Consider the following 25,270-nt stretch of genomic DNA (forward strand, 5'->3'; position numbering starts at 1 on the left):
GTTTCTTGTCAGTCTCTGTGATTCACCCCCACCCAGTCTCTCCGTTCCACTGGACACGGTGTATTGCTTACACAAGTTACCTAGACACCTGAGAAACAAGGACAAAGAAGGTACATACAGTTGACTTTCCTTATAAGTTAAAAAGATTGCCAGTACAAATCAAAATCAAATCAAATCACATTTATTACAAAGACCAGAGACCAGAATAAATAAAAATACTTAAGAAATATCCACTTAAAAATTCTAGAATAAAATAACTAATAAAATTTTATGAGCCACGGTGGTGCAGTGGTTAGAGTACCTCTGCTGACTGCCGGCTGCCTGCAATTTGGCAGTTCGATTCACTTAACAATCAGGTGATTCACTTAACAACTGCAGTAATTGGTTTAACAACCACAGCCAAAAAAGCTTGCGTAACTGGCCATGACCATATATGAAATTTTAAAGACTAAAACAGTCCAAATTTTGAAAAAAGAATAAAGAAATATAATAGTAAGTGGAAAAAGTACACAGAAAAAAGAGAGAACAAAAAGGAAAATCAAAGGCTTCCAATCTTCTTAACAGCAGCTAGAAGTACCCTCTCTATCATGTATATTTTTAATATACAGTATATAATTTTTACTTAGCAAATGGTTAAGAGAATAAAAACAATGCAAAAACCCAAAATAATAAAAACCACAGAAGTATTGAAAACAAAAGAGTAAAGAAGCTAAAGAAACATAATAAGTCAGATTTATGATTTATATTGATATATTGATCATCAATTGTGTTGTAAATGTTGTACCTTGATGAAGGTATCTTTTCTTTTATGTACACTGAGAGCATATGCACCAAGACAAATTCCTTGTGTGTCCAATCACACTTGGCCAATAAAATTCTATTCTATTCTATTCTATTCAGAAAGGTGCAAACAAACGAAGAGCAAAGAAAAATGTTTATAAAGAAAAGGAATTTTGGGAACCATTTTCATAGAGCAGAGCAGATGGGCATTGTAGTCCCAAAAATCTAGAGGATACTGTGTTACCGTAAACTGTTGGCCCTCAAGCCGCTTTCCCTATCTTTCTCTTTACGCATTCCATTAGAACAATTGAAACTGCCGTAGAAATGGTTTATTACAATATCATTGTTATTAATTGCAGGAAGCTAATTTGCTTTTCCGTAGAAAAATCTGACAGCCCACAGGCTTTGCAAATTTATGCACTCATTCTCTGGGAGCTGGGAATATGGCATCAGAATATATACCCAGTGGGTTAAAACAAGAGTTTAAATATAACACACACACACACCCTCCACACGCACATTTCTGTTATGCCCAGTATAAATTTTAAAAAGCAACAAGGAATATTTGGATCAGAAAACATACAGTGTGTGCTACTGCCCTCTAGTGGAGCCTTGGGACAATGCAGTGCGAAGAGTTTTCCCTCTTTTCCACATAAAACTAATTTAAAGGATAGCCGGCGGAATCTGGTGGCTTTATTTGTCAAGTGGGGCATTTTTAAGATTGTGTATGATCGATAACTGAAACATTTCTTGAATCCTTAGAAAAATAAGTTTAGGGTTGTATTTTTTTTTTTTTGGTTTTGTGTTCGGGTTTGGCTGAAATGCCTGTGCCAGTGTTCTGCCTAAACTAAATCTTTTATCGCCGGTGAAAAGTTGTTTTCGGTTTTTCTTTTAACCAGTGAAATTTTCATAGGAGGATGTATGAGGTAGGCTGAAGTGTGTGTTTGTCAAACTCCTGTTTTTCTTTGTTCAATCATTGGTCCAGCAATCTGCAGTCTCCTTGGCTTTTTATCCTTGGGATGACTGTTCATCTTGGGCTTCCGTAAGAAACCATTTCCTGCATAATGCTGTTCTCTGCAGGTGTCGACATATCCTGACATATGGAATGTCTTTTCCGAGGCCTTCAATGCTATTCTACCAGCCCTGTGGCTTATTTCTTGAACTGCTGGTTCCTTTACTGTTGATAGTTGATCCTAAAAGCAGAAGCTGTCCGTTATTTATTTTATTTTTATTTTATTTATTTATTTTGTCACAACAGTATATATAAGCATAAGCATGAATGTAACTATATAATATATAAGCGTGTATATATATATATAAAAGCATAAGCATGCAATAACTATATTAATTGGATATAATGAAAGGAAACAATAGGACAGGAACGGTAGGCACATTTGTACTCTTATGCACGCCCCTTACGGACCTCTTAGGAATGGAGTGAGGTCAATAGTAGACAGTTTTTGGTTAAAGCTTTGGGGATTTTGAGAAGAGACCACAGAGTCAGGTAGTGTGTTCCAAGCATTAACAACTCTGTTACAGAAGTCATATTTTCTGCAATCAAGATTGAAGCAGTTAACATTAAGTTTAAATCTATTGTTTGCTCTTGTATTGTTGTGATTGAAGCTGAAGTAGTCTTTAACAGGAAGGACATTGCAATAGATGATTCTATGAGTTAAACACAGATCCTGTCGAAGGCAGTGGAGTTCTTCAGTAACTTCAGTATCCCGTTACTTTAGTATCTTCAGGATCTATAAGCTAAAGGTTCCCCTCACACATATGTGCTAATTGTTCCCGGCTCTAGGGGGTGGTGCTCATCTCCGTTTCAAAGCTGAAGAGCCAGCGCTGTCCGAAGATGTGTCCATGGTCATGTGGCTGGCATGACTAAACACCGAGGGCGCACGGAATGCTGTTACCCCCCCACTAAAGGTGGTCCCTATTTTTTCTATTTGCCTTTTTTACGTGCTTTCGAACTGCTAGGTTGGCAGAAGCTGGGACAAGTAACGGGAGCTCACCCCGTTACGCAGCACTCAGAATTCAAACTGCTGAACTGCCAACCTTTCGATCGACAAGCTCAGCGTCTTAGCCACTGAGCCACCGTGTCCTGTGTCTATAGCCAGAATCAGATCAGGATGAACCAGAGGTGATAGTCAGCTGGTTTGGACAGGTTCGGGCGAACCGGTAGTGGCGACCTGCAGGTGGGCCTGGCCACCCGCCCGGGCACAATCTCATCCTATATCGCTGTGTTTTTGACAGCGCACGCATGTACGGACAACGCACTCAATTTTCTGGTGCTGGACAAACCAGTTGCTACAGTATGGGAAGCCCACCTCTGGGATGAACTATATTATGGCTTATCATACTGTGAGCACGGAACCAGTGTGCAGTTCTGTCTTAAAAGGAATCCTGTTGACATAGAAAAAGACGTTTAAAATTTAGGTAGCTGAGAAAAATAAAGGCAGTAGGGTCCTTGGTGCCCTCTGAGCTTGGTGGTTTTCTTCCAGACGTTTCATGACCAAACTAGGCAACATCATCAGGGCTAGCCTGGCAATATGAGGGCAATAAGGCCAACTATGGCAGAGCCAGGATGGCAGACTGGTAGCCCTCCATATGCTCCATAATCTGGTAGGTAGCTAGAGATAAAAGGGTTTGTAATTCAAAATCATCAAGACAATCTCAGTCACCCCTCTCTCTTTTTTCCCCCTTAAGCCCTTTCCTGCAGATAGATCGATGGAGGGAAGTGCCCTTGTGGGCCTCCTTAACATCATTTTTTTTTGGCCTTTAAACACTCCTCTAACCCAGAAGTCTGGAGCCAAATGTTAGAATTTTTTTCCCGCATGTAGGACGCTAAGGAGAAAGCAGGCTCTGCCCCCTTTCAGTACACAACCCTTCAAGTGTAACACAAAACCTGCAGCTTTATTTTTTCCGATGGACGTTTCGCACCCCTTGTTAGATGAAGTTGTGGTCACAGCTTTTTAGGATCAACCTGTTCTTCAAAGTTTAACATGATTTTGCCCTTCGATGAATCTTGAAATGCCTGTATCAACAATGCCTTTCTTACAAATGCACATTTCAAAATAAACATATTTCAGGAAAGTCATAAGGGCAAGTCAGCTGGTTGTAGGAATATCCATTTTGTGAGAAATCTTCAAAAGCAGATTTTAATTTGGAAATGGAATAGAGAAGAACAAAGGCAAAGTAGAAATCTTTGTAGATTTCGGACCAGAAATTGATGAATTACTCTGTCCCTTTCCCAGAATTAAAAAGAATTCATGTCTTCTTCCTAATTATTTTTAAAGCAAATTTGATCAGCCCAAGGGAGCAGCTGAGAATTTTCTTGAATTTAATACTTTTATGGGGACTCTTTAAATCAAAGAAAGTTGTTGTAGCCGGGAACATATCCATCTTGCAAAAACAAAAAGAACTGTTCTGCCCCCCCCCCCACCTCAGGCCTGGGGTGGGGTGGGGGCTGGAGCCACAACAAGAACTGAATCGTTTGTGTCCTTGGTGGTGTCTGAGTTCCGTTGCTTTCTTTTGGACGATTTATTACCCAACTAGGTGACATCATAAGTGTTATGTCACTCTTACTTCACATACAGCAGCACTGATGATGTTACCTAGTTGGGCAAAGAAACATCTGGAGGAAAACAACCAAGGTCAGAAAGCACCAAGGTCCCCACAGTTCAACCCTGAGCTACAAATATTGTCTTCTAAAGCAGGGATCTCCAACCTTGGCAACTTTAAGATTTATGGACTTCAACTCCCAGAATTCCTCAGCCAACTTCAAGGGAGTTGAAGTCCACAAGTCTTAAAGTTGCCAAGGCTGGAGACCCCTGTTCTAAAAGAACTGAATTATTAGTTCTTCAAAATCTGATTATGAGACCTTGTGTATTCCTCCATGTTTATTGGCTCTGTTTAGAATTTCCATCTTTTTAAGGGAAAAACTCTCCCTAGTAGGTTCCTTGCCTTTAACGATGACTCCGTAGGGAACTATAACGTGGTCCTTTCCAAGTCGAGGATCGTTTTACCTGATGAGTTTCAATTGATGCAGTCGTTTGATAGAAACTTAGCAAAACTGGATGTTTTTCTTCTTGAATGGCGGCCAAAAAAAGAAACAATCCTTTGGAGAAACTGAAAACGACAGATTTGTTCTTCTTTATGTCCTTCTTTCCTCCCGTGCCGCCTCCTTTTGAGGACAACTCCTTTATTGTCCTTGCCCTCCTTTATAGTATGTCTTCCAGCAAATCCGTTTCCTTCCAATTTATTTTTCACATCTGTTAGAGAGAATAATTCACGTTTCAAATGGCGATATAGCTGCCATTGTTTTGTTCTATATTTTGCTTCCCCCCATTCTCACTTGGCTGTGTCTTTTTTGCTTTCTAACCATCTGGATTTTTAAGACTTAAAAGACTGCGCAGAATAATAAGGGCAGATTTTTCGAAAACGGGAGGGGGATTGCTCTGAACTCGATGTATAATTTAGAGAAAAATTGGAAGTCTGAATCTGTAATTCCTTCCATGTGTTGTATGGAATTAAAAGGTAAATGAGAGAGAGTGAGTGAGTGAGAGAATATGAATCATTCATGATCAATACTTTTAATTGTTTTATTTTCTTTCTTCACCCTCCCACTCCTGTACCAAATATTAAGGTATAAAGGGGACCAAATAGCTGTGTTTCTTGTCACAGAGGAAATTCCAAACTCTTGATGATATCAGGTTTTTTTTAATCATCTCAAAGTGGGACATGTCAGAGACTTAAAAGATTTTCCATTTTGTCCCAAAATAGCTAAAAACAAAACATTGGAGACTAAATTATCCCAAACGGATGGAGAACTAGCCCAACTGATGAGGCCTTTTTGATGGACTATATTTTCTCTTATATCTGCGGCACAGTAATTTGGTTCAACAATCAAGGCATTGATGACAAAGGCTAGATTTTACTCTTACTTCTTACCCACAGCTTCTTCTAACTATAGTATGGTTGTGTAGAAGAAGAGCAAGCAGAGCTAGGGGGGCAGAGTTAAGTGCGTCATCAGCCTGGAGTCGTTACGTTGCCACAAACGTCTAAGTCTAACCACTTTTGAATTCTGCTGTGCCTTATCTGACACCAATTTAGCATTATACATTAGTTGGCCGGGATTCTTGGTTATAAGCCTGAACAATAAATCTTCTCAACTGGAACTTATGTGACCCTGATCCTTGGCACCTGATGGGTTTGTTGCCTTCTCTCTGGCTATTTCAATGCCTCATTTCATCTTGCAGGAAAAGGAGTTGTTATCCAGAAGGTTGTTTTGTTTAGGGATCAAGAAGATGCCCTCATGGGGATATTTGATGCAGATGTTGGGCCTCATGGATCATACTGAGAGTATCCGGAGCCTTAAGTGAACCAGAGGTGAAGTCAAACAGCTCAGTAGGAGGAAAGAGTCCAAAAGAGAGGGATAACCACGACAAACACTAGATGAAAAAGGAGCTGAAGCCAGAATTAATTGAAAGCAAAGTTAAGATTCAGAAGACTCCCACAGTCATTGGGAAAGATTAGGAACCTACAAGGTTTGGTTCGGTAGCCATCTTGTAGAGTGGCCACAACTTCAAATACGAAGTGAACTGAAGACGTATCTTGGATGAGGAGCGAAACGTCTTCAAGGAAAAACAAAAGTCCAATTGCCTTTTGAAAAATCAGCTTTGGGACAAATAGCTAGTCCCAAATATACAGCTAGTCCTCGACTTACAAACTTTCTTTTAGTGACCATTTGAAGTTACAATGGCTCTGAAAAAAAGGGATTTATGACCACTTTTCACACCTATGCCCATTGTAGCATCCCGACGGTCACGTGATCAAAAATTCAGACGCTTGGCAACTGGCACGTATTTATGGCGGATGCCGTGTCCCAGGGTCACGTGATCACTTTTTGTGACCTTCCGACAAGCGAAATCAATGGGGAAGCCAGATTATTCACTTAACAACCACGTTACCGGAGACGACTTCCAGTGTCCAGCGGCAACGGACGTCTGGAAGGCTTCTCCTGCCTCCAGCGCCCGAATCCGGCCGCCGCCGAGGCCCTCAGGGGCCAGGTGTTCCGAAAAGGACACCTGCCGCACGGACGGCTCGCCAGGGGTCTCCCAGCCGACATACAGGACTGTGGGGACCGATGCTGGCGCGTCCTAGGCTTGGCGGGGTTTGGAGGCCACAGGCCGCGGCCATTATTTTGGTCGCCGCTGGGCGCTGTGCCCGTGACACCGGGCATTGGATTTATAACTGCAGCAGCCTGGTGGTGAACAGGAACGGAGAAGAATTGAGGAGGAGAAGGAAGGAATATCGGTAAACGTGAGTGGAGTGCCCGGAGTGCGGGGGTTTTTCTCCCCTGCGGTTGGAAGGAGCACGAGTTATTCTGGAGAGAGGAGAACTTAAAATAAGAAGATTACCGGTTTTGTGGAGCTCTGGAGAGAAGAGGTGATGGAGAAATTTAGGAGGGAAGGTTTGAGGCCCCTCCTTCTGGGGAACAGTGGTGGCGCCCAGCTTCCGCCTTCACTATGAGAATTTTGATGACATCACTTCCTTCGGCTTCCTGGTTGACTAACTGTACTCTGGACTCGTTGCTCCTGTGAGTGCCCCTGGTGGATCCGGAGGAAATTACAAGGATACTGTGCCTGCCTGAGGATTTTGTATTTTTTTTCCTTAATGGCAAAAGGTCAGAGACCAACTGCTGGAGAGATGGAGAGAATTTTGGAAAAGTTATCTAATATGGACAAGAAATTGATGAAATAAGAGCAGAAATTGTGACTATCCAAAAGGATTTAAAGGATACTCAACAAGTTTCAGCAGAAAACAAGCAGAAAGTGGAAGGTTTGAGGGTGAGATGCGGCAGTGCAGAAAAGAGAGGAGACGACAGGCAATGCTGTGCTTGACCACAGATGGATAAAATGTCTTATTTCCTTAGGTTTCAAAATTTGGAAGAAGTGGACCAAGAAGACTTGAGAGATGTTGTGACTAAATTGTTGGGAGAATTTCTTGGGAGAGGTGTTGATTTCATGAATTGGGATGTGGATCGAGTTTATAGAGTTAATTCAATATGCACGCACGCATGCAGTTCCCAGAGAGGTTCATGTCAAATTTGTGAGAAGAGAGACGAGAGATGAAATTTTAGAAAACATAGGAGTGGGGCACTGATTTACAGGGGCAGGGAGATAGCCATTCTGAGGCAGATTCCCAGACAGGTACGTGAAAAAGAAAGAAATATTATTTTTGTCAAGCAAATTGTACCAGAAGGAGTGGGCTTCAGATGGCTGATGCCAGAGGGATTGATGATTTTCCGGGAGGGCATTACGAAAAAATCAGTACAATTATGGAGGCTACGGCCTATGTGGAGGAACACAAAGCCTCCTGGAATCAGATGACCCAGGAATTGAAGAAGGGAGGTTATAGATCATGGGCGGAAGCGGCTGCCGCTGTTAAGTGCCCTGAGTTGGGTCAGGCTGAACCCAGAGTTCTGAGATCCAAAACTAGGAAGTGATAAAGATATTTGGGATTGTGTTGGTTTTCCTTATTCTCTTTGTACGATATTCTGTTTATTCTTGACCCTTCTTTATTACGTATTTAAAATTTGTAAACTTAGCTACTGTCACCTGCTTGCCATATGGCTGTTGTATGTGTTAAAAAATTTGAGTAAAATTCTTATTTTAGATAAGAAAAATGAAAATTTACCATACCTGATATGTATTTGTATAAACCTTTTTTTTGACTAATAAAAACTTTTTGAATAAAAAAAAAAAAAAAAAAAAACAACCACGTTACCAACTTAAAACAACTACAGTGATTCACTTAACAATGGTGGCAAGAAAGGTGGTAAAAAGGAGCAAAAATCACTTAAAATCTGTCTTGCTTAGCAACAGAAATTTTGGACTCCGTTGGCATAAATTAAGGACTACCAGTGTTCAGTATGGCTCTTCCAGAGCTACCTCTGCTGTGACGTGAAGTCGCATGCTTTTAAAAACAAAGACCAGAAATGATCATTTAATAGAAACATGGTTTCGTTTCTACACTGGCTCAGTTCTTACGCCAGTTGCCATAATGACCTGAAAGCTCTCGGGGGGAGGGAAAAGTCATTTTTATAAAGTCTGTCAAGTCCACACCCATTATTTGCGTGAAAGGAACCCAAATTTCTTTTAGGAAAACATACTTTAAAAATTACGTATTTTTCAATCCCGGTAAATCCCTTTTGGGGCCGAACTGCAAACTCCAAAACGACTGGCGTTTTTCCACAGAAACTGCCGATCTGTGCTGCTCAAATGTTTTTTGTTTTTTTCCCCCCCAGAAATTAGAAGTTGAAGGCAAGGGAGAAGAGTAGAGAAAGGAGAAAGATGTTTACTTTTAATTTTAAGTCTTGGCCAGAGAGTTCACGATGTGCTTTGGAAACTGAAATCAGCTCATGATATTTTGTTGGACTCCTGTTGCTGGCTTTCGGATGCCTGGTAGACGATCTTTGGGTTTTCCTCTCCCTGCCCCTCCCTTCCCGCCACCCGCCATTTTGTTCCTTGTTTTGCTTGGAGATGGGTTGGCGATCTTGATTGCTAGGACCTATGGGGTGGCTCATATTTTTAACGGTGGATCAGACCTGGGATTGCATTTCCAGCCTTGAATGCCTTTTCCCTTGAACACAAAGCAAACTAGGTAGGAGTGGCCTAGAAGTGGAGCTCTCACCTCACAATCAGGAGGCTGTGAGTTCGATCCTAGGTAGAGGTAGATATTTCTCTCTCTGGGCACAGTGGGAATATATCTGCTGAACAGAACTCCGCATTGGTGACAGGAAGGGCATCTGGCCATTAAAACACTCTTCTAGCTTCATTCAGTTGCCCAGACTCCATCCTGCAGGGGATTATGGGGTCGTTAAATGAAGACGATGATGATTAAGCAAACTAGGTCACAGGCTAACATTGATGTCAAAAAAAGGCTTTAGGGAAATGGCTTCTTAAAGCTTTATGATCCCTTCTCAGATTCTGAAGACAAAAAAAAAATGGTTGAGCTAGATCCACTGAAGGACATACAGGTAAAACTCCACTTATAGCCATTCATTTAATGACTCTTTGAAGTTGCAACAGCGCTGAAAAATGTGACTTATGATTGTTTTTCACACGACCATTCAGCATCCCCATGGTCATGTGATCAAAATTTGGACACCCGGCAAGTGACTCATAGTTATGACGATTACAGTGTCCCCGGGTCATGTGATCATCTTTTGCGACCTTCTGACAAAACGAAGTCAATGGGGAAGCCAGATTCATTTAATGACCATGTTACTAACTTAACAACTGCGGTGATTCACTTACAACTGTGGCAAGAAAGATTGTAAAATACGACAAAAACTGCCTCACTTAGCAACAAGAAGTTTGAAGCTCAATTCTGGTCGTATGTTGAGGGCTACCTACATACATTTTTCTAAGAACATGGAGTTTTACCTCATGAACATATAATAAAGCTGATTTATATAGGTAGTCAAACTAGAAGCAGTATTTATTTTATTTTTTTATTTATTTTGTCACAACAGTATATATAAGCATAAGCATAAAAATAACTATATAATATATAAGCATATATATGAGCATAAGTATGTAATAACTATATTAATTGGATATAATGAAAGGAAACAATAGGACAGGAACGGTAGGCATGTTTGTGCTCTTATGCACGCCCCTTACAGACCTCTTAGGAACAGGGTGAGGTCAATAGTAGACAGTTTTTGGTTAAAGCTTTGGGGATTTTGGGAAGAGACAACAGAGTCAGGTAGTGTGTTCCAAGTATTAACAATTCTGTTTCTGAAGTCATATTTTCTGCAATCAAGATTGAAGCGGTTAATATTAAGTTTAAATCTATTGTTTGCTCTTGTATTGTTGTGATTGAAGCTGAAGTAGTCTTTAACAGGAAGGACATTGCAATAGATGATTCTATGAGTTAAACACAGGTCCTGTCAAGGCTCAGTTCTTACGCCAGTTGCCATAATGACCTGAAAGCTCTCGGGGGGGGGAGGGAAAAGTCATTTTTATAAAGTCTGTCAAGTCCACACCCATTATTTGCGTGAAAGGAACCCAAATTTCTTTTAGGAAAACATACTTTAAAAATTACGTATTTTTCAATCCCGTAAATCCTTTTGAACTGCAACCTCCAAAACGACTGGCGTTTTTCCACAGAAACTGCCGATCTGTGCTGCTCAAGTGTTTTTTGTTTTTTTCCCCCCCAGAAATTAGAAGTTGAAGGCAAGGGAGAAGAGTAGAGAAAGGAGAAAGATGTTTACGTTTAATTTTAAGTCTTGGCCAGAGAGTTCACGATGTGCTTTGGAAACTGAAATCAGCTCATGATATTTTGTTGGACTCCTGTTGCTGGCTTTCGGATGCCTGGTAGACGATCTTTGGTTTTTCCTCTCCCTGCCCCTCCCTTCCCGCCACCCGCCATTTTGTTCCTTGTTTTGCTTGGAGATGGGTTGGCGATCTTGATTGCTAGGACCTATGGGGTGGCTCATATTTTTAACGGTGGATCAGACCTCGGATTGCATTTCCAGCCTTGAATGCCTTTTCCCTTGAACACAAAGCAAACTAGGTAGGAGTGGCCTAGAGGTGGAGCTCTCACCTCACAATCAGGAGGCTGTGAGTTCCATCCTAGGTAGAGGTAGATATTTCTCTCTCTGGGCACAGTGGGAATATATCTGCTGAACAGAACTCCGCATTGGTGACAGGAAAGGCATCTGGCCATTAAAACACTCTTCTAGCTTCATTCAGTTGCCCAGACTCCATCCTGCAGGGGATTATGGGGTCGTTAAATGAAGACGATGATGATTAAGCAAACTAGGTCACAGGCTAACATTGATGTCAAAAAAAGGCTTTAGGGAAATGGCTTCTTAAAGCTTTATGATCCCTTCTCAGATTCTGAAGACAAAAAAAAAATGGTTGAGCTAGATCCACTGAAGGACATACAGGTAAAACTCCACTTATAGCCATTCATTTAATGACTCTTTGAAGTTGCAACAGCGCTGAAAAATGTGACTTATGATTGTTTTTCACACGACCATTCAGCATCCCCATGGTCATGTGATCAAAATTTGGACACCCGGCAAGTGACTCATAGTTATGACGATTACAGTGTCCCCGGGTCATGTGATCATCTTTTGCGACCTTCTGACAAAACGAAGTCAATGGGGAAGCTAGATTCATTTAACGACCATGTTACTAACTTAACAACTGCGGTGATTCACTTACAACTGTGGCAAGAAAGATTGTAAAATACGACAAAAACTGCCTCACTTAGCAACAAGAAGTTTGAAGCTCAATTCTGGTCGTATGTTGAGGGCTACCTATATACATTTTTCTAAGAACATGGAGTTTTACCTCATGAACATATAATAAAGCTGATTTATATAGGTAGTCAAACTAGAAGCAGTATTTATTTTATTTTTTTATTTATTTTGTCACAACAGTATATATAAGCATAAGCATAAAAATAACTATATAATATATAAGCATATATATGAGCATAAGTATGTAATAACTATATTAATTGGATATAACGAAAGGAAACAATAGGACAGGAACGGTAGGCATGTTTGTGCTCTTATGCACGCCCCTTACGGACCTTTAGGAACGGGGTGAGGTCAATAGTAGACAGTTTTTGGTTAAAGCTTTGGGGATTTTGGGAAAAGACCACAGAGTCAGGTAGTGTGTTCCAAGTATTAACAATTCTGTTTCTGAAGTCATATTTTCTGCAATCAAGATTGAAGCGGTTAATATTAAGTTTAAATCTATTGTGTGCTCGTGTATTGTTGCAATTGAAGCTGAAGTAGTTTCAACAGGAAGGACATTGTAACAGATGATTCTATGAGTTAAACACAGGTCCTGTCGAAGGCGGCGGAGTTCTAAATTTTCTAAACCCAAGATTTCAAGTCTGGTGGCGTAAGGTATTTTGTTGTATTCAGAGGAGTGGAGAACTCTTCTTGTATCAATCGTTTCATTTATGTTAGGTTTTTCTTCTCATTTAATGTGCAAACAGCATCTTCTGGCTGATGTTAGTACCCATTAACGGTGCCATAGAAAGTGTAGAACAAGAGTTATGTGGGGTTTTTTTCCCCTTCTACGCTGACCTAGGTCAGCAATACAATGCCAGTGGGCATCATGGCAACCTTCCTCCCTCCCTTCCCACTGCACAAATCACATTGGCATAGCTATGCATTATTTACTTTCTAATTTAGGGCTAATGATTCTTTTTTCCTCTCTTGCCAGTCTTCGGGTACCAGTATTACCGTAGATATTGCCGTCATGGGAGAAGCTCACGGACTCATTACTGACCTTCTAGCAGATCCTTCATTGCCACCCAATGTCTGCAGCTCCCTCCGAGCAGTGAGCAACCTGCTTAACACACAGCTGACCTTCCAAGCTATTCACAGACCAAGAGTCAATACTTTGGCCTCCTTCAATGAAAATTACGCCGGTTCCGACACAGAAGAATGTTCAGAGAAGGGAGAAAAGCTTACCATTCCCAAGGTAAATGTTGTGTGTTTAGCTTGCAAATCTAACTCCCTTTTTGTTAAATATTATTTTATTGCTTTATATCACATATTCCGTTTCTATGTTGAACAGTGTTTTTTCTAGGAGTCCAAAGTGTTAACATGTAAACATCTTCATCATTATGATCAGAGGTGGGTTTCAATTTTTTTTTACTACCGGTTCTGTGGGCGTGGCATGGCGTGGTGGGCGTGGCTTAATGGGTGTGGCAGAGGAAGAATACTGTAAAATCCCCATTCCCTCTCAATCAGCTGGGACTTGGGAGGCAGAGACTAGATGGGGGCGGGGCCACTCAGAATTTTTACTACTGGTTCTCCGAACTACTCAAAATTTCTGCTACCGGTTCTCCAGAACTGGTCAGAACCAGCTGAAACCCACCTCTGATTATAATCATATATCCATAAACATATACGCGATAATATCAATCGTTATTGAAAAGTATCCTATCTTCCATTATAGTATCGATAAACAATCAAAATATTTACTCATCAGTTTTTATTTCTCCTGTAGTCCATATTTCACATTAATCCACTCCTCTAACCTCAGTATCTGTCACTTAACCATTTATAGAATAGTTCCCATGTTATAAAGTATTCAGCGTCTTCTTTTCCTTTGATTTTTAGGGTTAGCCTATCCATTTCTACACATTCCAATTTTTTTTTTATTATAATGTCATCTGTCAACCTATAATGTCAACCTGACTCCTTTTATGCACGTCAGTTGTGAGACCCAGTAGGTAAACCAAACCAAAAAATCAACTCCATAGTCTAAATGCTAAAGCTACTTTTATTGTACAGTGGTACCTCCATACTTACCATAAATTGGTTCCAGGAGGAGACACAATGAGTACCAAAAACGATGGGTACCAACAAAAATTTTCCCACAAGGAATAATCTAGTGACTCACAAGGCAGCTGACACCACAAGTTTGTGCATTGAATACCAAACAAACAATGAGCATCGGGACAAAATTTTCACATCAAAATGCGTCAAATACCAATTCTATGAGTTTCAAAGCAGTTGAGTATCAAGGTACCACTATAATGAGCTGCAATAACACAACCTGGTGAGTCAGCTTGTTCGTGTCCCTCCTCCCCCTCCTTATACAGTGAATCAGAGAGGTGTCTATCTGAGCCATTTCCAAATGCTATGTCGTTATTCTGGACTTAAAATATGTTTTCTCTCTCCAAACTACTACTACTACTACTACTCTTCTCCTCCTCCTTCTCCTTCTCCTCCTTCTCCTTTTTTCGAAAGAATTTCAAAAGTAGATTGCTGTTCATTGAACTCTATAAAACAAAACTCAGGCAAATAACTATATTTTCTGCATTCAAATCAGGGGTGAAATCCAGCAAGTTCTAACAGGTTCTGGAGAACCAGTAGCGGAAATTTTGAGTAGTTCGGAGAACCGGAAAATGCCACCTCTGGCTGACCCCAGAGTGGTGTGGGAATGGAGACTGCAATATCCTTCCCCCAGGAGGGGAGGGAATGGAGATTTTGCAGTATCCTTCCGCTGGAGTGGGGTGGGAATGGAGATTTTGCAATATCCTTCCTCTGGCACGCCCACCAAGCCACGCCCACAGAACCGGTAGGGAAAACTTTTGGATTTCACCCCTGGTTCAAATCCTGGTTTAATGTTTGCTGGCACAATTAGCTTACGTGCTTAGATGCTATGGAAGAACTGCAAAGGCAGGAAATTGACACCAATTGATGCAGAAATAGTGGGGAAAAGGGGACTTGTCAGCAATCTCAGTCCAATAACAGAATAACAGGGTTAGAAGGGACCTTGGAAGTCTTCTAGTCCAACCCCCTGCTTAGGCAGGAAAACTTACGCCACTTCAGAATGTTGGAGCATTCACAACTTCTGGAGGCAAGTTGTTCCACTGATTAATTGTTCTAACTGTCAGGAAATTTCTCCTTAGTTCTAAGTTGCTTCTCTCCTTGATTAGTGTCCATCACTTCTTGTCCTGCCCTCAGGTGCTTTGGAGAATAGCTTGACTCCCTCTTTTTTGTGGCAGCTGCTGAGATATTGGAACACTGCTATCACGTCTCCCCTATTCCTTCTTTTCATTAAAATAGACATACCCAGTTTGTCAGCTTTGGAAGCCATATTAGGCCGGAAGCTTCTGTGCTGCCACTTTCTCGTGTGTGGGAAAGTAGGAGGGGGAGGGATTTAGTACAGGGGTTGTCTTTACACATAATAGCATTCTTCCTATCAGTCAAAGTCAGGCCGATCCTGCATCTGGAGGAGAAGTGGTCGGAGTACTGTCTCGAGATGGGATTTTTATTTTTATTTATTTTTTTATTTAATTAAACTTTTATACCGCCCTTCTCCCGAAGGACTCAGGGCGGTGTACAGCCTACATTAAAACAATTAATATACACACTAAAATAACAATTAAAAAACTTATTCAATAAAGGCCGAAATTAAAACCGTCCAATTGACCATATAAAATACCCAATAAAATATTAAAATTTAAAAATTTAAAAATCAGGCCAGTCCCGCTTGGATAAATAAATAAGTTTTCAGTTCCCAACGAAAGGTCCGAAGGTCGGGCAATTGGCGTAAACCGGGGGGAAGTTCGTTCCAGAGAGTAGGTGCTCCCACAGAGAAGGCCCTTCCCCTGGGGGCCGCCAGCCGACACTGCTTGGCGGGATGGTTGACGATTGGAGCATCTGATCGACTACAGAGTCAGGGGATGGTTTTGTGGTTTTTGATTTACTGAGGGGAAAAACAGACCTCTCAGATTCGGGTTTTCCCAGATGTGCCAATTTACCTATCCTAGTAAATGGAACTTTGAAAGATGCTTGCTTCGGAGTTTTTGCTTGTTTGTTTTTTTCTGGAACGCTGATACAGTTCCTGTAACTGTTCTTCATATTTAGCCTCCAGCTGTCACCTATTACCTCTTATCCTCAGACGCTTTGGAGAATAAGTCAATTCCCTCTTCTCTGTGACATGATAAAGTAACCATAAGATGTTATTGTCTTTACGTACAGCGCTTTCGGAAAAGCCTGCCCCCAGGTCTTCTACGGCGAGTGTCGTCCACTTGGACAACAACCACATCCGCCACTGGTTTACCCACATTGGAGCCAGCTTCTGTTAGAAGGGACCGCAGTCCCAGCATCAAACTTTATGATACTTCATCATCCAGGTAAGAAAATAATTGTAGATTTTTAAATTTAAGATCTTAAAGTTGCAAAGGTTGAGAGATACTGAGAGAAAGGAATAAAGTAGAAAATTCAGTTCAGATACAAGCAGGGGTGAAATGCTCCTGGTTCGGACCGGATCACCCAATCCGATAGCGATGGTGGCGGGTGGTTCAGAGAACCGGTAGCAAAAATCCCTGCCCCTCCCCATGCCCAGCTGAGCCACACGATTATCAGAGGGTTTTTTTTTACTTTTAAAAGCATTTTTTCTTCAGCCAAAAAAATGCTTTTAAAAGTAAAACAAAAAAGCCTCTGATTATCACGTGGCTCAGCTGGGATCGCCAAAGACTTTTAAAAGCATTTTTTCTACAATCTTTTTGGCTGAAGAGGTTCGTTGTTGTTTGCAAACCACGTTATAGATGGAGGAGCTACCATCAAGAAGGTTGTGTTGAAAGGTACAGTTGTGTGATGCCATTGCTCATATATATATATTACTGCAATTATCATGTTGTACTGAAGGCTTTGAACAAATGCACTCCGCCTCTGATGCTTTATGGCAGGGGTGTCAAACTGGCAGCCCGTGGGCTGGAATGCATCACGCAGAGGCCACGCCCCCCCTCCCATCTCTGCAAATGGGAAAAATGTCAGGAAACGTCACGTGAGGGCAATATGCCATGGCGAGTTTGACACTAGTGGAATTAATACTGAGGAATTAATTCTTTGAATGTTCTGCCAAGTGAGTAAAGAACTGTTGTCCATGCTTAGAAGGATGTTCATGTAAATAAATTATTCTTGCAGATGATTTAATTTTTGTCAATTAAATTGCAGATATATTCTCTCTCCCCCCCACCTCTCCCTCTCTTTCTTTCTCCTTCTCTCTTTCTCTCTCTCTCTCCCTCTCCCTCTGCTTTCCCTCTCCTTCTCCTTCTCTCTCTGTCTCTCCCTCTCTTTCTTTCTTTCTCTCTTTCTCTCTCTCTCTGCCTCTCTCTCTCCCTCTCCCTCTCCTTCTCTTTCTCTCTCTGTCTCTCTGTCTCTCCCTCTCTCTCTCTCTCTTTCTTTCTCTCTCCCTCTTCCTCTCCCTCTGCCTCTCCTTGTCTTTCTCTCTCTCCCTCTCTCTCTCTCTCTTTCTTTCTCTCTCCCTCTTCCTCTCCCTCTGCCTCTCCTTGTCTTTCTCTCTCTGTCTCTCCCTCTCTTTCTTTCTCTCTCTCTCTCCTACCACTCTCTTTCTCTCACTCTCCCCACTAATATGCAGCTTTGCCTATTTTAGATTCATATGATGGCAAAATCACTTTTATAAGCAGTTTGTGAGCTGCCTGTAAACATCTGTTTGCTGCAAGAAACATGAGGTTACAGCTTCCTAGAGATTGTGATCGTCAGTCAGACCTCTGTTCTTTCTAAGGAAGCCTACAAATAAGAATTGCGCTGCCTTTCTTTTTCATTTTCACAGCTCTGACTCATGGAACAATTCTCTCCAGATGACTCTCACCAAAAGCCGATCCTTCTCAACCTCCTACGCCATGTCTGCTGCCAACCATCTGAATTCAAAGCGGCCAAGCCGACAAGGTGGTTATTTATTTCATTTTGTAGCCCCACCGTTATTATTTTCACAAAATAATACTCATGGCAGTGAAAACCTCCAACACACCTCCCTCCTCCTGTTTTCCCCACAACAACAACAAGGACAACCCTATGGGTTGGGCTGAGAGAGAGCGACTGACGTCACCCAGCTAGCTGGCTTTCGTGCCTAAGATGGGACTAGAACTCATGGTCTCCCGCTTTCTAGCCTGGTGCCTTCACCAGTAGATCAAACTGGCTCCCTAGTTATCTGCTGAGGATGCTAATTTTATGTGAATTCAAGACTGTTGAAACCAGTAGCAGGATAATACAGCTCTTATGGATTTCAGGTTAAACCCCAAGAGGTTCTTGAATGAAATGACATTTGACAGCCTGGATGGATATTTCTTGTCTATCTTTATTCTAACCAGTGGTGATATGCAATAGGATCGTGATGGCGAACCTATGGCACACGTACCACAGGTGGCGTGCAGCGCCCTCTCTGTGGGCACGCGAGCCATCACCCCAGTTCAGCTGTGCCGCGCATGCACGCGCATCTCCTGTAAATTCTGGTTCCATCATCGTACATGCTTGAGGACTACCTGTAGAGAGTTGGCTTCACGAAGAGATGATATATACCCGTGTTTCCCCGAAAATAAGACCCTGCCTTATATTTTTTTGAACCCCAAAATAAGCTCTTGGGTTTATTTTCGGGGAGGTCTTATTATTTTGGGGCACATAGAGCAAAGACTGGGTGTCGTGTCCCACCCCCACTCCAACGAGCGAGTCAAGGAAGTCCGTAACAAACTTGACAACGAAGCATCTGCAGCTTGCCAAGTTCCTTCGAGGTTTATCAGGGCAGGCAGGAGTCCAAGTTGTGACTTCAGCGATAGGGTCCGATATCAGCAAACTAGATAAGACTTTGCTTGACTCAAGGTTGGAATGCCAAAAGCAGGTCCTTTATATAGGCTGTGGGGTGTGGCTCCATGACTCAGCATTTATCCAGGCCTGCCCCACCCTTCCTTCTGCTGGTGTCGCCTCTCAGATCTCTGGAAGCAAGGGTCCTCCCATTCTGAATTGTCTTCAGCTGGATCTGCTGTCAGCGTCTGGGAAAGGGAGGGGTCAGAGGGATTAGGGCCGAGTAATTCCAGCACCTGGCTGGCTTCCTGCTCTGAAGGCTGAGCCAAAGGAACATGTGAGTGAGGTTTATCGGACTTCTCCTGTCACTCCTGGAATCCTCTCTGAGCATAGGGCCAGGGCCGGGGGCTGGAGGCATGACAGGCTGTTCATCTTCATTATCAGACTCGGAGTCTGATAAAAGGCCCGGTTGGAGACGGGAGGGGCCCGGCTGAGGAGAGGAGGGAGGACAAGTCACAACATGGGGATCCTCTTGCCACCTTACCCTGATTTCCAGCTCTGTCTCCCTAATCCTAACCCAGGGATCAGCAGCCTGTGGCTCTGGAGTCACATGTGGCTCTTTCAGCCCTCTGCTGCTGCTCCCTATTGCCAGTCAGGTCCACAAGTGATAGGGCTTTCAGTTAGGATAGGTAGAGGAAAAAGGATGCCACGCTAGGAGGAGACTCTATGGTGGGGGGAACTGGACTTCTGGTTGGCTCCAGAATTGAAAAGAATGCTCCAGGTTAGGGCCTTTGTGGCTCTTTGAGTGTTTAAGGTTGCCGACCCCTTCCTTAACCAGAGGAAATGGCGGGGACCGGTTGCACATGCATTTAAATATTTTTTGGGGGGGAGGTCTTATTTTAGCCCATGCGCTCAAAAGCCCTATTGGGCTTATTATCAGGGGATATCTTATTTTGGGGGAAACGCTGTATACGCTGACCATTTGAAAAGTAAATGCTGTTTTCCCATTCCACAGGTGTCTCCCCAAATATTTCACCTCTTGTCTCCCCAAGCCACTCACCCGTCCAGGGCACGCCAGCCAACAGCCCCATCCGCAGAACCTCAGGAGAACAATTTCCAGAGTCAACAACCATGGCCACTGTCCAAGGCATCAAGCCTCACAAGCTCTTAGGGTGCACTCAGAGCGCCCCTAACCTATCAGAGCCTGTGGAAGGCACCCCTGTCATTTGCAGTAGGTAAGAGAATACTTCCCTGTTTGTTGGAGCGTCTTATATTTTCCTTTGGTCGTGTATTTCTTTCCTGATCTCCGAGCTTTCTTCAGTAAAACTCATCGATATCAGTGCCTTGGTCAAGTCTTCCCCTGCTTGGGCCTTCCCATAAATATTGGAGTTTATATTATTTATTGTATCATGCCTTTATTATTTTTGCAATTAATTCAAGGTGGCGAATGCATCCTACACAGTTTCCTCCTCCTATTTTCCCCACAACAATAACCCTGTGAGGTAGATTGGGTTGAGAGAGAGTAACTGGCCCAGTTGGCTTTCGTGCCTAAGGGTGGACTAGAACTCATTGTGTCCTGGTGATTGGCCCAAAGTCACCCAGCTGGCTTTTGTGCCTAAGGCAGGACTAGAACTCACAGTCTCCTAGCGACTGGCCCAAAGTCACCCAGCAAGCTTTCATGCCTAAGGCGGGATTAGAACTCACCATCTTCTGGTGATTGGCCCAAAGTCACCCAGCTGGCTTTCATGCCTAAGGCAGGACTAGAACTCACCATTTCCTGGTGATTGGCCCAAAGTCACCCAGCTGGTTTTATTTTATTTTTATTTATTATTTATTTATTTTATTTTATTTATTTACATTTATATCCCGCCCTTCTCCGAAGACTCAGAGCGGCTTACAGTGTGTTTTCATGCCTAAGGCGGGATTAGAACTCACCATTTCCTGGCGATTGGCCCAAAGTCACCAAGCTGGGTTTCATGCCTAAGGCGGGACTAGAACTCACCATCTCCTGGTGATTGGCTCAAAGTCACCCAGCTGGCTTTCATGCCTAAGGCGGGACTAGAACTCACCATTTCCTGGTGATTGGCCCAAAGTCACCCAACAAGCTTTCATGCCTATGGCGGGACTAGAACTCACCATCTCTAGCCTGGTGCCTTAATCACTAGTCCAAACTGGCTGTCAGCTAACTAGATGCCCAATAGTTTGGAAATTCCAGGATTCGAAATCCAGTGTCTTTTACAGTGCAAAATTGGGGAAGGCCAGCGTCATCATTATCATTCCGTCTTGTTTATATATAACTCAAGGTGGCAAACATACCTAATATTCCTACCTCCTCCTCCCTTTCCCCACAACAACAATCCTGCAAGGTGGCTTGGACTGAAAAAATGTGGCTGGCTCAAAGTCAGCTAGCTGGCTTTCACGTTTAAGTGAGGCCTAGAACTCCAGTCTCCTGGTTTCCAGGCCACCACCTTCAACACTACATCCAGCTGGCTCTCCATCTGGACAAACGTAAGAGTTCAGCTGCAGAAGAGTCTACATTTAATTTAATTAACAGCTTAAGGTGCACATGATAGAACTAACCTACACCTGAGACCCAAGTATAATTGATTTTAAAGACAGGTTAAAGACAGACGCAAGTATAATTGTACTTAAGACAGGTTCTCAGCAAATAAAAAACAGCAGTGAAAACCAGCTGTTAACAGCTGGATGAGAATGGTGTCTTCCAATATTAATTTCGGGGAGTGGGGGGGGGAGATATCCTGCTCTCCTAAGGAAGCAGGAAGTGAATCTTTCCACACTGCTCAACTTTAATTCTTATCCATCAGCAGCTGCCAGTAGTTGTAGAGAACAGTGAAAAAGAATGATGGAGGCAGGGATTGGTCCACTGGGATTGGTCCAGCTGCTACCTTTGCAGTAGCCATGTGTTACTTTTCTCTCCTGAGAGTCCGAGACCACCATTTTCCATTTTATTTCATTTCATTTCATTTTATTATTTTTATTTATTTTATATTATATATATATATTATTTTATTTCATTTTTTATTTTTATTAATTTTAATTTTATATTTTAATTTATTTTTCTATTTTAAATCATTTTATTTTATTAATTTTAATTCATTTTATTTTATTTTGTAAATACAAGTTACTGGTGTCCAGTCATTTTAAAACAGACCTGGGCATTTTACTTCCAGCTCTTTGCCTGTTCCTGTCCAGCAGATGTGGATTGCTTTTATTTTGAAGTGACTGCTGCCTCCGCCCCCCAACCCCAATTTATACGTGTGTGTGTGTGTGTGTGTGTGTGTGTGTGTGTGTGTGTATGCACACACGCATGCACGCACACCTATGCTGTTGTGGCCTGCCAGCGGCCAGCAGAGCTGGCAGCAGATTCAAACAGTGAGGAGGTTGGGGAGGAAGTTGGGCCAGTCCTGGAGTCTGGGGAAGGCTCTGATGAGGGCTCTGCATCGGAGGCAGAGAGAGGACCAGGGCCATATGCCAGTTATCAGCTGCCTTCAGAGTCAGACATCAGTGAGGCAGACGAACAGCTGGAGTCTGTTCCCAGTGTGCCCATGCATAGAGTTGCCAGATGAAGGGAACAGCAAAAGAACAAGGGTCGACTTGGGAGTAAGGCCACGGGTGGACGATGAATGGCCCCTCCCAGAGGGAATAAAAGAGGAGCGAAAGGAGAGTGGAGTTTGCAGGAGACAATTAGTTCGCCTAATTGGTTTATGACTCTCCGGGACTCTCTGCCAAGTTTTGAAGATATCGGCCTGGCAGCTCTCCAAGCCAGGTAAGGTCTGTGGCTGTAAATTCTCCCTTGACAGACTTTGCTGGATGCGAAATGGGAGACATTCACAATAATTTAATAAAAAGGGTTTTTTTGTCAGGACAAGGAGTCTGCTTCATGCTGTTGGGAAGCCTAGGTCAGAACATATGCAGCTTCACTACTGATTGGCTCTCCACAACGGGACCAGTTTTTCCTATGCTCCTTCGCGAAAATGAATTGCCCATCCTGGTTCTAAAAATACTATTTCTTTAACCACTTCCCAAGATTCCTGAGCCTCTACTCAAGCTTTTAGAGGCTGCAGGAAGAAAGTGTAAACTGAGCTCTTTTAGCAGGTGGCCTTTCGGTGGCCCCTGATGGTTTCTGAATTCTTCTTATTTCTCAGAAGTAGGGAAAATAAGGGCGTGGCACGGAAATCGCTGCAGGATGCTGCTGTAGAGTAACCAAGTGATAGTTGAGTTCAGACGCTTGGAATTGTTCTTGGCAGATGCACGGGGCTTCGAGATAGCTCACATCTTGTCTTCATTTCCCCTAAATTGACTTTGTGGAAATGAAATATGTGGTGGAACCGATTCAGTCAGGTGATCCTTCCAGATAGTCATCTCATTTCTCAACGAAATTGATTTAGGTCATGTCCTTTATTCCTTGAGTTCGGTATGTGGAAAGCTGAGATCCAGGGGAAAAATAAGCTCAACCGACAAACCAATAAAACCAAAGTATTTGTAAAAAACTTTGATCAATTCTTAGGGGCGCTGTCAATTTCGAGTTAGATCCGGGTTCAAAAGTCCCTGTAGGGGCTCCAATGGGAGGTCTTCCAAACCGGGCGGTATTGCTTCCCCATGAAAATTAAATTGAGGATGGAAGGAAGGATTTACAGCACGTTTTTCACGCCAAAGAATCCTAGTTAATTGTCATGCCAGGGAATCCCAGCTCACTTCTCAACTTCAGAGAGGAGGAGATGAAAAAGAAAGGACCATCAACCTAATTAATAAGCCAAGTGGTGAAACGGTATAATTTTCCACTAATCCTTTTTTGTGGTGAAAAAGAACTGAATGCTTTAATCCATGAACACCGTTAGCATGCCTAATGGCATATTATCCTGCCCTCTCTCTGGGGTCAAATGAACCCCAAATCGCTTCTCTGTTTTAGGAATGTCATTCTGTCATTGTTTATGTGAAATATTTCCTTTTTGACGCACGCGGTCCTTGGATTAGAGGAAGAATAGGTTGAAGTGATATAATAGGAATATTTATTAATTTGTTTATATCCTCTATTTCTTATGTTTACAAATAATTCAAGGCGGTAAACATATCCAATATGCCTTTCTCGTTTTATTTTCCTCACAATAACAACCCTGTGAGGTGGATCGGGGTGAGAGTGGCACAAAGTCACCCAGCTGGATTTCATGCCTAAGGCGGGACTAGAACTCACCGCCTCCTGGTGATTGGCCCAAAGTCACCCAGCTGGATTTCATGCCTAAGGCGGGACTAGAACTCATTGTTTCCTGGTGATTGGCCCAAAGTCACCCAGCTGGATTTTACAGCTAAGATTCAGAATTTCTGCACAATCTAATTATGTTACCCAGCATGTTTCCTATTGTAATAAGCAATTTCTACCCAAAACTTGGACCGTGTTCCGTGCCATTATTTGGAAAACTTCAATATGACTGTTAAGTCATCTGGGCTGTCCTCCTGGATCAAATTCTTGGCTTTCTGTACCAAATTGTATTCCGCATTTTGATTTCTTGGAATTAAATTAGTGCCAGCATTAGGAAGAAAACACAATCCAAGCAACAAATTATTTGCTCTCCTTTAAGTACATCCAGATTCGAATGCTACCTTCTCAGCTTCTAAGGGAACCAGTACAGGTAGTCCTCGACTTACAGTAGTTTGCTTAGTGACCATTCGAAGTTGCAACGGCACTGAAAAAAATAAGTTATGACCATTTTTCATACTTATCACCATTGCAGCATCCCCTTGGTCACCTGATCAAAATCCAGACACTTGGCAACTGACTCATATTTATGAGGGTCACGGCGTCCCAGGGTCATGTGATCCCCTTTTTATGTGACCTTCTGACAAGCAAAGTCAATGGGGGAAGCTAGATTCACTTAACAACCGTGTCACCCATTTAAGAGCTGCAGCGATTCACTTAACAAACGTTGCAAGAAAAGTTGTAACATGAGGCCAAATTCACTTAGGTCAGTGCGGTGACATCTTATAACAGGCTGAGCACTTAAGATGCAATGAATTTAAATCATGAACTCACAGAAGATGGTTTCCAGGGGACAATTCAGATGAGAGCGAGCCAACCAACACTGACACTTGGAATTGTTTTTACAGACCGTTTTATTAAACGGAGAATTGACATCGCGGCGTGTCTCTCCTGCACCACGCTTTTGTAATTTGTGAAGTTTTCTAAAAACCAGAGCCGATCTGACCTGCTCTCTCCCATTCCTTCCGAGCCTCCTAAGATCAGGTTGCTGTCATCTGGGCTGCTTTGGCAGCTCGCATTTTCATTCTTTTTTGAAAACGCGCTTGGCAAAATAAGAACTTAAATGATCTCCGGCCTCAGCTGAACCCCCGCCAACCCCCAGAAATCTGAAATCCCAC

General features: G+C 42.6%; 1 protein-coding gene across 9 annotated transcripts in view; it reads left to right on the top strand.

Annotated features, from left to right (window-relative positions):
- Positions 1-25,270, top strand: part of PDE3A (phosphodiesterase 3A) — a 343,124-nt gene that overhangs the window by 284,373 nt on the left and 33,481 nt on the right. For all 9 annotated transcript variants that reach the window (XR_009155948.1, XM_058189740.1, XM_058189742.1 and 6 more), the window contains 4 exons: positions 13,038-13,298; positions 16,316-16,470; positions 17,913-18,028; positions 19,893-20,112. Coding sequence is in view for 8 of the 9 variants with exons in the window: in XM_058189740.1 (XP_058045723.1) it covers positions 13,038-13,298; positions 16,316-16,470; positions 17,913-18,028; positions 19,893-20,112 (752 nt within the window). In the remaining variant the exon portion in view is untranslated. The remainder of the gene's footprint in view (positions 1-13,037; positions 13,299-16,315; positions 16,471-17,912; positions 18,029-19,892; positions 20,113-25,270) is intronic.

The sequence above is a fragment of the Ahaetulla prasina genome, chromosome 7 (assembly GCF_028640845.1).
Source record: "Ahaetulla prasina isolate Xishuangbanna chromosome 7, ASM2864084v1, whole genome shotgun sequence".
In the NCBI taxonomy this organism is placed as follows: Eukaryota; Metazoa; Chordata; class Lepidosauria; order Squamata; family Colubridae; genus Ahaetulla; species Ahaetulla prasina.